Source organism: Sus scrofa, chromosome 14 (assembly GCF_000003025.6).
Source record: "Sus scrofa isolate TJ Tabasco breed Duroc chromosome 14, Sscrofa11.1, whole genome shotgun sequence".
NCBI classification, from domain to species: domain Eukaryota; kingdom Metazoa; phylum Chordata; class Mammalia; order Artiodactyla; family Suidae; genus Sus; species Sus scrofa.
In genome coordinates this window covers 66,586,106-66,599,635 of record NC_010456.5, presented here as the reverse complement: position 1 = coordinate 66,599,635, position 13,530 = coordinate 66,586,106, and the positions used below count along the sequence as shown (strand labels likewise).

Here is a 13,530-nt window from a genome sequence, read left to right as displayed (position 1 = left end):
AATAATGTCATTCATAGCAACATGGATAGACCTACAGATTATCATGCAAAGTGAAGTCTGTCAGAGGAAGATAAATCATATAATATCACTTATATGTGGAATCTTAAAAAAATGATATATTTATAAAATGAACTAATTTATAAAACAGAGAGAGACTCCCAGACATGCAACCCAATGTTCATAGTGGCATTATTTACAACTGCCAAGACATGGAAGCAACATAAGTGTCCACCAACAGATGAATGGATAAAGATGTGATGTGTGTGTGTGTATGATTATATTCACACACACATACACACACACACACGGATACTACTCGGCCATAAAAAAATAAATTTTGCCATTTGCAACAACATGGATGGACTCAGAGAGTATAATGCTAAATAAGTCAGATAGAGAAAGACAGACACTGTATGACATCTTTTCATTATATGTGAAATCTAAAAAATAAAACAAATGAATATAACAAAGAAAGAGACTCACAGACATAGAGAACAAATTAGTGATTTACCAGTGGAGAGAGGGTAGAGGAAGGGGCAATTAAAGGATATAGGACTAATAGGTACAAACTATGCATAAAATAAATAAGCTACAAGGACATATAGTACAGCACAGGGGAGGGGGAGAGGTGGAAATCAGTCTTCTAAAGCTGAGTGACAGGGATTCAGAGACGAAACAGCAGACTAGAAGGACTCCAGCTCACCTCCCCTCACAAAAACACCAAAGTTACAACTAACTGCTAAACAACCATCAACAAAATAGGCCGGAAGCTACCAAAAAAGATATCCTACACCCAAAGACAAAGAAGCCACAATGAGAGTAAAAATGCAGGATACTGGAAATGCACTTGCAATGAAGAGATCAGCAACTAAAAAAAACCTTGTGTGTGTGTATATATATACACACATATATATGTATGTACGTATGTGTGTGTGTATGTATGTATATGTATATATATGTATGTATGTATATATATGTGTGTGTGTATATATAGTGACTGCTATATCAAAACCACATGCTAAGTGCAAACCAAAAATTTATAATAGGTACACAAAAAAAAGCAATCCAAACACAACACTAAAGATAGTCATCAAACCACAAAGAAAGAAGGGAAGAAAGATGAACAAAAATTCAAAACAATTAACAAAATGGCATTAAGAACATACAAATCAATAATTACCTTAAATGTAAATGGACTAAATGCTCCAACCAAAAGACACAGACTACTAAATGAATACAAAAACAAGACCCATTTACAAACTGAAAGTGAGAGGATGGAAGAAGGTATTCCATGCAAACGGAAATCAAAAGAAAAGTGGAGTAGCGATATTCATATCAGACAAAACAGGCTTTAAAATAAAGATGGTTACAAGAGACAAAGGACATTACATAATAACCAAGGATCAATCTAAGAAGATACAATAATTGTAAATATGTATGCACCCAACATAGGAGCACCTCAATATGTAAGGCAATTGCTAACAGCCATAAAAGGAGAAATGGACAATAACACAATAGTGAGGGACTTTAACATCCAGACAGCAATGGACATTATCCAGACAGAAAATCAACAAGGAAACAAAGGACTTAAATGATGCATTAGACCAAATGGATATAATAGATATTTACAGAACATTCCATCTGAAAGCAGCAGAATACAGTCTTCTCAAGCACACATGGAACATTCTCTAGGACAGATCACATTCCGGACCACAAATCAAGCCTTGGTAAATTTAAGAAAACTGAAATCACATCAGGCATCTTTTTTTACCACAACACAATAAAACTAGAAATCAACAAGAAAACTGCAAAAAAACACAAACATGTGGAGACTAAACAATATGCTACAAAACAACCAATGGATCACTGATGAAACCAAAGAGGAAATCAAACAGTATCTAGAAACAAATGAAAACAAACAAACAAAAAAACAATGATCCAAAAGCCTATGGGATGCAGCAAAAGCAGTTCTAAGAGGAAAGTTTACAGCAATAACAAGGTTACCTTAGGAAACAAGAAAAATCTCAAACAAACTAACCTTACAACTAATGCAACCAGAGAAAGAACAAACAAAACCCAAAATTAGAAGGAAAGAAACCATAAAGATCAAAGCAGAAACAAAAAGAAATGAAGAAAACAACAGAAAAGATCAATGAAATTAAAACTTGGTTCTTTTAAAAGATGAACAAAATTGATAAAGCCTTAGCCAGACTCATTAAGAAAAAAAGGGAGAGGGCTCAAATCAATAAAATTAGAAATGAAAAAGTTGCAATGGGCATCTCAGAAATACAACAGATCATAAGAGACTACTACAAGCAACTATATGGCAATAAAATGGACAACCTAGAAAAAAATGGACAAATTCTTAGAAAGGTACAATCTTCCAAGACTGAACCACAAAGAAATAGAAAAGATGAACAGGCCAATCACAAGTACCAAAATTGAAACTGTGATTAAAAAACTTCCAGAGGAATTTCCCATCCTGGCATAGCAGAAACGAATCCGACTAGTACCATGGGGTTGCAGGGTTCGATCCCTAGCCCTACTCATTGGGATAAGGATCCAGTGTTGCCGTGAGCTGTGGTGTAGGTCAGAGACACAGCTCAGATCTGGTGTTGCTGTGGCTGTGGTGTAGGCCAGCAGCTGTAGCTCTAATTAGACTCCTAGCCTTGGAACCTCCATATGCCATGGGTGCGGCCCTAAAAAAGACAAAAAAAAAAAATTCTGGGGAGTTCCTGTCATGGCTCATTGGTTAACAAATCTGAATACATCCATGAATACACAGGTTCAATCCCTGGCCTTGCTCAGTGCGTTAAGGATCTGGTGTTGCTGTGAGCTGTGGTCACAGATGCAGCTCGGATCCCACATTGGTGTGGCCGTAAAAGGCAAAAAACAAAAACCAAAACAAAACTTCCAGGAGTTCCCATTGTGGCTCAGCAGGTTACAAACCCAGCTAGTATGCATGAGGATGTGGGTTAGAACCCCAGCCTCACTCAGTGGGTTAAGGATCCAGCACTACTGTGAACTGTGGTATAGGTCACAGATGCAGCTCACATCTGGAATTGTTGTGGCGTTGTGCAGGCCAGCAGCTGCAACTCTGATTTGACCCCCCAGCCTGGGAACTTCCATATGCTGAGGGTATGGCCCTAAAAAGCAAAAAATAAAAAATAAAAAAAGCAAAAGTCCAGGACCAAATGGCTGCACAGTCCATCAAACATTTACAGAAGAGTAAACACTTATCCTTCCGAAAATATTTCAAAAAATTGCAGAGGAAGGAACTCTCCCAAACTCATTCTATGAGGCCACCATCATGCTGATACTAAAAAAACACAATGACCAAAAAAAGAAAGTTACAGTCCAATATCACTGATGAGTCCAATATCACTGATGAACACCAACGCAAAAAATCCTCAATAAAATACTAGCAAATCGAATCCAACAATACATTAAAAGGATCATACACCATGATCAAGTGGGATTTATCCAAGGAATGCAAGGATTTTTCAAAATCAATCACTGTGATGTACAACAAGAACAAATTGGAATAAAAAACATGATCATTCAACAGATGCAGAGTTCCTGTCGTGGTGCAGGAGAAATGAATCTGACTAGGAACCATGAGGTTGTTAGTTCGATCCCTGGCTTCACTCAGTGGGTTAAGGATCAGGAGTTGACGTGAACTGTGGTGTAGGTCAAGGATGTGGCTCAGATCCCATGTTGCTGTGGCTGTGGCATAGGCTGGCAGCTACAGCTCCGATTAGACCCCTAGCCTAGGAACGTCCATATGCCATGGGTGCAGCACTAAAAAAGCCAAAAACAAAAAAAAAAAAAACAAAAACAAAAACAAAAAAAAAACCAGAATATACTTTGTGGAGTTCCCGTCATGGCTCAGTGGTTAACAAATCCAACTAGGAACCATGAGGTTGCAGGTCTGATCCCTGATCTTGCTCAGTGGGTTTAGGATCCGGCATTGCCATGAGCTGTGGTGTGGGTCACAGAAACAGCTCGGATCTAGCATTGCTGTGGCTCTGGCATAGGCCAGCAGCTACAGCTCCAATTGGACCCCTAGCCTGGGAACCTCCATATGCCACGGGAGCAGCCCCAGAAAAGGCAAAAAAACAAAAAAGGAAAAAGAAAAAACAAAAACAGATGCAGAAAAAGCTTTTGACAAAATCCAACACCCATTTATGATAAAAACCCACCAGAAGTGGGCACACAGGGAACATACCTCAGCATAATAAAGACCATACACAACAAATTTACAGCCAACATCATTCTCAATAGTGAAAAGCTGAAAGAATTTCCACCAAATCAAGAACAAGACAAAGATGTCCACTCTCACCACTTGTATTCAACATAGTTTTGGAAGTCCTAGCCACAGGAGTCAGAGAAGAAAAATAAAAGGAATTCAAATTGAAAAAGAAGAAGTAAAACTATCACTGTTTACAGATGACATGATACTATACATAGAAAATCCTAAAAATGCTACCAGAAAACTGTTAGAGCTCATCAATGAATTCCATAAAGTTGCAGGATACGAAATTAATCCACAGAAATCTATGGAAACACAAAACACACTGAAGAGCCAAAGCAATCTTGAGAAAGAAAAAGAGGTGAAGGAATCAGACTCCCTGACTTCAGACTACACAACAAAGCTGGTCAACAAATCAGTATGGCACTGGCACAAAAACAGACATATAGATCAATGGAACAAAATAAAGCCCAGAAATAAATCCACACACCCACCTACAGTCAACTAATCTACAACAAAGGAGGCAAGAATACACAATGGAGAAAAAAAGAGTCTCTTCAATAGTGATCCTGGGAAAACTGGACAGCTACATGTAAAAGAATGAAATTAGGAGTTCCCGTCATATTCGTCAGCAGAAACGAATCTGACTAGGAACCATGGGGTTGCAGGCTCAATCTTTGGTCTCACTCAGTGGGTTAAGGATCTGATGTTGCTGTAGCTATGGTGTAGGCCGGCAGCTGTAGCTCTGGTTCAACCCCTAGCCTGGGAACTTCCATGTGCCAGTGCTGTCCTAAAAGCAAAAAAAAAAAGAAGGAAATTTGAACACTCCCAGAGTGCCCGTCATGGCACAGGGGAAACAAGTCCGACTAGGAATCATAAGGTTTCGGGTTCGATCCCTGGCTTTGCTCAGTGGGTTAAGGATCTGGCATTGCTGTGGCTCTGGCGTAGGCTGGCAGCTTCAGCTCCAATTAGACCCCTAGCCTGGGAACCTCCATATGCGTCAGATGCGGTCCTAAAAGACAAAAAAGACCAAAAAGAAATTAGAACACTCCTTAACACTACACACAAAAATAAACTCAAAATGGATTAAACACCTAAATATAAGGCCGGATACTATAAAACTCTTAAAGGAAAACACAGGCCGAACACACTCTGATATAAACCATGCACTATCTTTTCATAAACCTCCTAGAGTAATTACAATAAAACAAACAAAAAAAAAGTGGGACCTAATTAAAAGTTTTGCATACAGCAAAGGAAACCTTAAACAAAACAACCCACAGAATGGGAGAAAATATCTGCAAATGAAGCAACTAACAATGGATTAATGACCAAAATATACAAACAACTCATACAGTTCAATACCAAAAAAACAACCCAATCAAAAAATGGACACATTGTCCTAATAGACATCTCTCCAAAGTAGACACACAGATGGGCAAAAACACATGAAAAGATGCTCAACATCACTAATTATTAGAGAAATGCAAATCAAAACTACTATGAGGCATCACCTCACATCAGTCAAAATGACCATCATTAAAAAGCCCACAAACAATAAATGCTAGAGAGGGTGTGGAGAAAAGGGAACCCTCTTATACAGAATTGGTGGGAATGTAAATTGGTACAACTGCTTGGAAAACAGTATGGAGTTCCTTAATTTAAAAAATCTAGGAGTTCCCATGGTGGCACAGTGGTTAACAAATCCAACTGGGAACCAGGAGGTTTCAGGTTTGATCCCTGGCCTTGCTCAGTGGGTTAAGGATCCGGCGTTGCCATGAGCTGTGGTGTAGGTTGCAGATGCGGCTCGGATCCCAAGTTGCTCTGTCTCTGGTGTAGGCTGGTGGCTACAGATCCAATTCGACCCCTAGCCTGGGAACCTCCATATGCTGTGGGAGCAGCCCAAGAAATGACAAAAAGACAAAAAATAAAATAATAAAAAAAAACAATAAAAAAATTAAAAAAATAAAAACAAGAGTTCCCGCTGTGGCTCAGGAGTAACAAACCAGACTAGTTTCCATGAGGATGAGGGTTTGATGCCTGGCCCTGCTCAGTCGGTTAAGGATCTGGCATTGTCACAAGCTATAGCATAGGTCCCAGATGCATTCAGATCCAGTGTTGCTGTGACGGTGGTATAGGCTGGCAGCTGCAGCTCCAACTCAACCCCTAGCCTGAGAACTTCCATATCTATATGCCTTGAGTGCATTAAAAAAAAAAAAAAAAAAAAACCTAAAAACACAACTACCATTTGATGCAGCAATACCACTCTGGGACATCTATCCAGAGAAAACCCCAATCTGAAAAGATACATGCACCCCAATGTTCACTGGGGCACTGTTTACAATAGCCAAAACATGGAAGCAACCTAAACGTCCATCAACAGAGAAACGGATAAAGATGTAGTACATATATATGTGATGGAATATTACTCAACCATAAAAAAGAATGAAATACCATTCACAGCAACATGGATGAGCCTAGAGATTATCACACAAAGTGAAGTTAGTCAGACAATGAAAAACAATCATCATATGACATCACCTATATGTGGAATCTAAAAACTTACATGAAGAACTGAAACAGACTGGGAACAGACTTAAGGTTACCAAAGGTAGTAGGGAGGGATGGGCTAGAGGTTTAGGACTGGCGTATGCACACTGTTGTATATGGAATGACTGGCCAATGGGGACCTGCTGTATAGCACATGGAACTCTATCCAATATTCTGTGATCTGTATGGGAAAAGAATCTGAAAAAGAATGGATGTGTAAACATGTATAACTGAATTACTTTGTTGCAGGAATTAGCACAACACTGTAAATCAACTATACCTCAATAAAACTTTTAAAAATGAAAAAAAAAAAGAAATATAGGAAAAAAAAAAAAAACCTGGGTGACAACAAATTCAGAGGCCTGTCATTGGTACTCAGCAGCACAGTCAAAATGATTCAAGTAAAGGTTAATCTCTATTCCGATGTCATCATGCATTAAACAGCCAGGGTAGAACTCAGATCTTTCAAATCTCAAATGGTTTAAGAATTCGAGATGTCAAATTTCTGATATTTGTCCACATAAATGTTATGGCTGGGTTATGCTAGCCTCCTTAACAAGACTATTCAAAATTCTCTATAAAAAGATAATACCATTGCCAAGATTTAACCAACTTTTCCTAAACTGGATTCTGCTGCTCCATCTACAACTGTCATACAGTTCCAGTCTTTTCAAAAGCTACCACACACTAGTGGGGCACTTGGCTGGGGTTATGCTGCAGCAAGCAGCCAAATAAAGTGAAGTTAACTGGAACTGAACCAATGGTCATTTTGCAAGGACACTTGAACTTTGAAGCACTTTGTAAACTGCTAGTTATTTCTAATAATATTCTTGTGTAGTTTCAGTACTGAACCATCCATTACATTTAATTGCCAACTATGTCACCTTAAAAATAAGAAAAGTACAAAAATTTCCGAGTCCATTTGTTTGTTTAAATCACAAATCTAGTCCAATGTTTTTTAAGTGTAAACAACTCTTACCAATGGGGGCAGGGATCAACTTAATAAAACCGGGAGGCCCTTCCAAGCAGCTAACTTGGCACCATTCATCTGGGAACCATAGCTTTAGGTCCTAAAATCTTATTTTAAGCTCACCAAGTCCTAACCTTATTTTACAAGTGAGACTTTTAAATTAAAGGTTTTGGTCTGATTATTATAATAGCTAACTCTTCACTTCATTAAATAGCAGGTACTGTTCTAGACCCTTTACACCTGTTTACTCCTTCAATCCTCACACACACAAAAAAAGAGTGAGGTCAACTAATTTGCCCAAGGTCACATAGTTATTAAGTGACAAAGCCAGAATTCAATTCCAAGCAGTTTAGGTCCAGAATCTATACTCTTAAACCACCAGGGGCTACTGCTTCTCTATAAAATGGTATAAATCCAGCCCAGGGCTCTTCCACCACAAGAGTGTTCTCATAGTTCCAACCTGAGGAACTAATTTTCCATACATCCTATTTTTCCAATCCCACCATCGCAGCTGAACTGCAAAAAGTTCCTGTTGTCTGTTTGCAACTTTAAGTAATCTAACTTTCGTGTCCAAAATACAGAGCCTCCTGGGAAACCAAAAGTTGCAGTGGCCAGGTGGAAAAGAACTCGTATTTCTCGTTGTTTTAATCGCAACACCTGAGATGCCTAAAAACCTAACAAGTAAATGAGCTATCAACACCTTTCCTGAGAAAGGCAAACATCTACCATATTTTCTTGATGACTATAGTAGTGAAACAGCTAAAAACAGGGATGGCTTTCCCCAGCTGTCTAATTTATTTGAAAAGGGAGACTCTCAGTTTATGCATCTGAATATAGGTGAGAAATGAGTTAAGGGAAACGAGGGTAGAGAAGAATATGCTCCATCTCTCCAGGCTCAGACTTCAGACCCTGTGTTAGAAGTTAGAACCAATATTACATACCATTTCTGCCCTGGCCGGGCAGCAGTGCCTCTCCAGACAGCAAGAGAGATGGTTACGTGGCGCTTGGAGGCATTTCCTCCGGCCTGGAGAGGTGGCCGCCCTCGGTGGTGGGAGCCCCTCGCCCAGGGCCGTGGGTCAAGGGGTAGGGGAAACCTGGAGGCGGCGGGAAACCAGAGGTGGGAGCTTCTCAGGGATCCCCCAAGGGGCAGTCTGCAGTGGCTTGCTTGGCTAGAGCCGCTGTAGGGCCGTGCCTGCCTGCTCCCCTCAACCTTTAGGACCACCCTCGCTAAATCCACGCCAGCGGTACGCCAGACCGGACTTCTGAGGCAAAGGCGCCCGAGGACGGACGCAAACCTCCGTGGGCCACTCACCAGGTTGAGGGGTCCTTCCATTACTTCCATAGACCCCGGGGTAAGCGGCGGCCTGAGGAAGGGGAGCGGCGGAGCCCGGGCACATGGAAGTGTACAACAGAAGAGCGCGACGCAGCGACAGCTACTGCGGCCCCGCTCCGCGCCCCGGGAGCCAGCGGCGGGCGCAGACTGAGCAACAACCAAACCACTTCCTCCTCCGGCGCCGCGCCGCGGGCCCGCCCCCTGCGCTGCAGGCACGCACACGTCACGGCGTCACACGCGCTGGTTCAAGGTGGGAGTGAGGACAGGGAGTGGGTGGGGCTCAGGGAAGGCGGGGCACCGACGGATACTTTCTCGCGAGCTATCTTTTCTCTCGCGCGAGGCATAGCTTGAGCTTCTTGAAGACACCTCAAAAGTCACGTGAGGAGGTACAGCTTTTTTGTTGCAATTTCAGCTAAAGGGCTGTCTTCTTGTTTCGTGTGTCAGATTTACTCCCCGCCCAGCTTTTCCCCAATTCACTCAGCTTTATCACAACTCCTTTTCTCTCACGTTCCCACCTGATTTATTTTCAAAGTAAGGTTTGGTGTTCCCGTCCTGGCGCAGTGGAAACGAATCCCACTGGGAACCATGAGGTTGTGGGTTCCATGCCTGACCTCGCTCAGTGGGTTAAGGATCCAGCGTTGCCGTGAGCTGTGCTGCAGGTCGCAGACGTGGTTCAGATCTGGTGTTGCTGTGGCTGTGGCATAGGCAGGAGGCTACAGCTCTGATTAGACCCCTAGCCTGGGAACCTCCATATGCTGCAGGTGCAGCCCTAAAAAGACAAAGACAAAAAAAAAGTAAAGTTTGAGTGTGAACTAAACCATGCACTGGACTACACCCTGCTAGAGAGAGACACAAACATGAATGATTCAGAACGCTGCCCTCAAGTTGCAAACAACAAATGAAAAAAATATGGGTCACAACTACTATGGTAGGTTCTCTGTCAAGGAATTCATTAATTAAAAAAAAAAGAAAGGTGATTTACGCTGTAAAGGGAACAGCTAGCTGTGATAGAGGCACCATAAGTTTTGCAACTTCAAGCAATTATTTCAAAAGTCTTGTGAGGAGCTCCTGCTGTGGTGCAATGGGATCAGCAGCATCTTGGAAGTGCTGGGACGAAGTTCGATCCTGCTCGGCACAGTGGGTTAAGGATCCAGAGTTGCTGCAACTGCAGCTTGGATCTGATCCCTGGCCAGGAGCTCTGTATGCCACAGGACAGCCAAAAATGGAAAAAAAAAAAAAATCTTGTGAGCTAGGAAGAGGACCATAAGCTTTAGTTGAGACCCCAGTCTTGGCCTAAACCTTGACTGCAGCCTTGTGAGACCCTGAGCAGAGGACTCATCAAAGCCATTTCCCAATTCCTGACCTGTGGAAGTTGTCAGGTAATAAATGTTTGTTGCTGTAAGCCACTAAGTTTGTGGTAATTTATTATACAGCAAAGAAAACTGGGAGTTCCTGCTGTGGCTCAGTAGATTAAGGACCCAACATTTTCTCTGAGAGGATGCAGGTTCTATCCCTGGATCCAGCATTGCTGCAAGCTGCAACATAGGTCACAGATGCAGCTGGGATCTGGCATCGCTGTGGCTGTGGCATAGGCCTCAGCTGTAGCACCAATTTGACCCCTAGACTGGGAACTTACATATGCTGCAGGTGTGGCCATAAAAAGAAAAAAAAAAAACTATTAAGACCCCCTTCAGGGAGTAAAATCCAGAGGCAGGGCTTTCTTGATAAACTATAACCATGAGCTGTGAATCTGTGTCACCCCTTCACTCCCAAGGTGGCAGGTTGTGCAGTGGGCAGGTTTGATACCTCTAAGGGGAACTTCAGCAACAGTGGGACAAGGAGGAGTGTGTGTTTGAGAACAACTTCATCCAGATCAGCAAAAGAGGAGATGAATTAGATATATGCAACCATGTCCAAATGGTGACATGGACATTACATCTGCCATCTCTGTTCTCTGCCACTTGTCATGCTGTTGGCCTGACCAACCACAAGCTTTGAAGAGCATGCTCTTCATGCTGAGGCCATCAAAGGAAGAGGTCCCAGACCTACAAAGATGTTAGAGTTATCCAAGCTGCTTTCCTTGAAGTGTAGGGAGCAGAAACTGACAGCATTTATGACTTGAACTTAGCCAGAACCCAGACTGGGACTTGAACCCACATGCCAGGACTTGAACCCAGCCTAAACCGAGATTGGGACTTGAATCCACGATCTTTAAATTAAAATCACTCACCTGGAGTTCCCGTCGTGGCTCAGTGGTTAATGAATCCGACTAAGAACCATGAGGTTGCGGGTTCGATCCCTGGCCTCGCTCAGTGAGTGAAGGATCCGGCATTGCTGTGGCTGTGGTGTAGGCTGGCAGCTATAGCTCCAATTAGACCCCTAGCCTGGGAACCTCCATGTGCCGTGGGTGCAGCCCTAAAACACACACACACACACACACAATGTGCACTGTAAAAAAAAAAAAAAAAAAAAAAAAATGTTTAAAATCACTCACCTGGTGCCTGGACTTTCTGTGCCTAAACACAGAAGGAATTCAGCGAGAGACAAAGTGATAGGCAACAAATAGTTTTATTAAGGCTCTTGTGAGAAGTATAAGCAGGCAGGCAAGGAGGCTCCTCCCTGAGAATTAGGTGAACTACAGTTTTACAATCCAAGGGGAGTGAGTAGCAATGGGAAAAGACTGTCTCTTCCTCTTCGAGTAGTGACTCCTCCTTGGTATCCAATAAGAGTATTTGACCCTATAAGGTCAAACTTAGGACTGTCAAGGTGCTTATTCAACTCAGCAGATGGGAGGTCCTTAAATTCCTGCCCTTGGTCCTAAGGATCATTTTCTTTCACTTAATGACCTGAGGCATATCTCATGCTCTTATTTGTGATTTTGTAGTTAAGGATGCCTGCTTCATTCTGATGGTTTTGGGGTTTTTTGTTTTTTGGCTTTTTGCCTTTTCTAGGGCCACTTCCCGAGGCATGTGGAGGTTCCCAGGCTAGGGGTCAAATCGGAGCTGTAGCCACAGGCAACACCAGAGCCACAGCAACGCAGGATCCAAGCAGCGTCTGCTACCTACACCACAGCTCACGGCAATGCCAGATCATTAACCCACTGAGCAAGGGCAGGGACCGAACCTGCAACCTCATGGTTCCTAGTCGGATTCGTTAACCACTGTGCCATGATGGGGAACTCCTCTGCTGGCTTTTTTGAGCAATTATTAAAGTGGTCTCCCAAGTTCCCAAGGTTTCCCACTCTATCTAAGGGCCCCCATTGAGACTTCAGCAACTACGTAGGTAACTATCCTACTCCATCCCTGTCACATCTATGCCTGAAGCTCCCCACTGGCTATTTTTTCTACTTGCAACTTTGTATCTTTTCAAACTCATGGAGGGCTCCTTCGCCTGTTTGGAAAAACCCATTTATTTCCTGAGACCATCAGTGGAGTCTATCAGGACATCCCCGCTGGAGAAATAGTGGACATGCTTATTATTGAATCAGAGATGAGAAAAGCCCACCATTAAGTTTCTACTTCAACTCAGCAAGATGGAACCAGGAGGCTCTGGGAGAACATTGAAAAGCTGCAAATCTATTAGTGTTCTCTGTGGCTCACCTGGGAAGTGAATTCCATGTAAAAATCCAATCCTAAATAGGCTACCACTGAGGAAAATGCCACATTGAAGTGGTTAATGTGCTTCTGCAGAGTATACCTCAAGGCCCAATTTTATTTATTTATTTAGCTTTTTAGGGCCACACCAGCAGCATATGGAAGTTCCCAGGCTAAGGGTCAAATCAGAGCTACAGATGCCAGCCCATGCCACAGCAACTTGGAATCTGAGCTGAGTCTGCAACCTACACCACAGCTAATGGCAATGCTGGATCCTTAACCCACTGAGAGAGGCCAAGGATTGAACTCGCATCCTCATGGATCCTACTTGGGTTTGTTACCACTGAGCCACGATGGGAACTCCTCAAGGCCCACTTTTAGATGTTCTTTAGATATTAGCTGCCTAATCGTAGTTTAGGGTTTGTTTGTTTGTCTGTTTTTCTTTTTATGGCTGTACCTGTAGCATATGGAAGTTCCCTGGCTAGGAGTTGAATCAGTGTTGCAGCTGAGGCCTACACCACAGCCATGGCAACACTGGAACCAAGCTGCATCTACAACCTATGCCGTGGCTTATGGCAACACCGGATCCTTAACCCATTGAGTGAGACCAGGGATCAAACCCACATCCTTACAGAGACAATGTCAGGTTCTTATTCTTCCGAGCCACAACAGGAATTCCATAGCTGCACTAGTCTTTTTGGGGTGGGAGTGCTGCACTCATAGCATATGGAGGTTCCCAGGCTAGGGGTTGAATCAGAGCTACAGCTGCCAGTCTACACCACAGACACTGCAATGTGGAATCCAAGCCAAGTCTGCAACCTACACAGCAGCT

The 13,530-nt window shown here is 42.6% G+C and overlaps 1 protein-coding gene across 4 annotated transcripts in view; it reads right to left on the bottom strand.

Annotated features, from left to right (window-relative positions):
* NRBF2 (nuclear receptor binding factor 2) overlaps positions 1 to 9,329 on the bottom strand; it is a 39,267-nt gene extending 29,938 nt beyond the window's left edge. The window contains exons 1-2 of one of the 4 annotated variants that reach the window (XM_013983288.2): positions 9,085 to 9,318; positions 8,714 to 8,866 (exon numbers count right to left, since the gene is read on the bottom strand). In XM_013983288.2, the coding sequence (XP_013838742.2) occupies positions 8,714 to 8,716 (3 nt within the window). In that variant the 5' untranslated portion in view covers positions 8,717 to 8,866; positions 9,085 to 9,318. Of the gene's footprint in view, positions 1 to 8,713; positions 8,867 to 9,084 lie in introns of all 4 variants that reach the window. The other 3 variants (XM_001925540.5, XM_005671025.3, XM_005671026.3) reach the window with 3 other exon arrangements.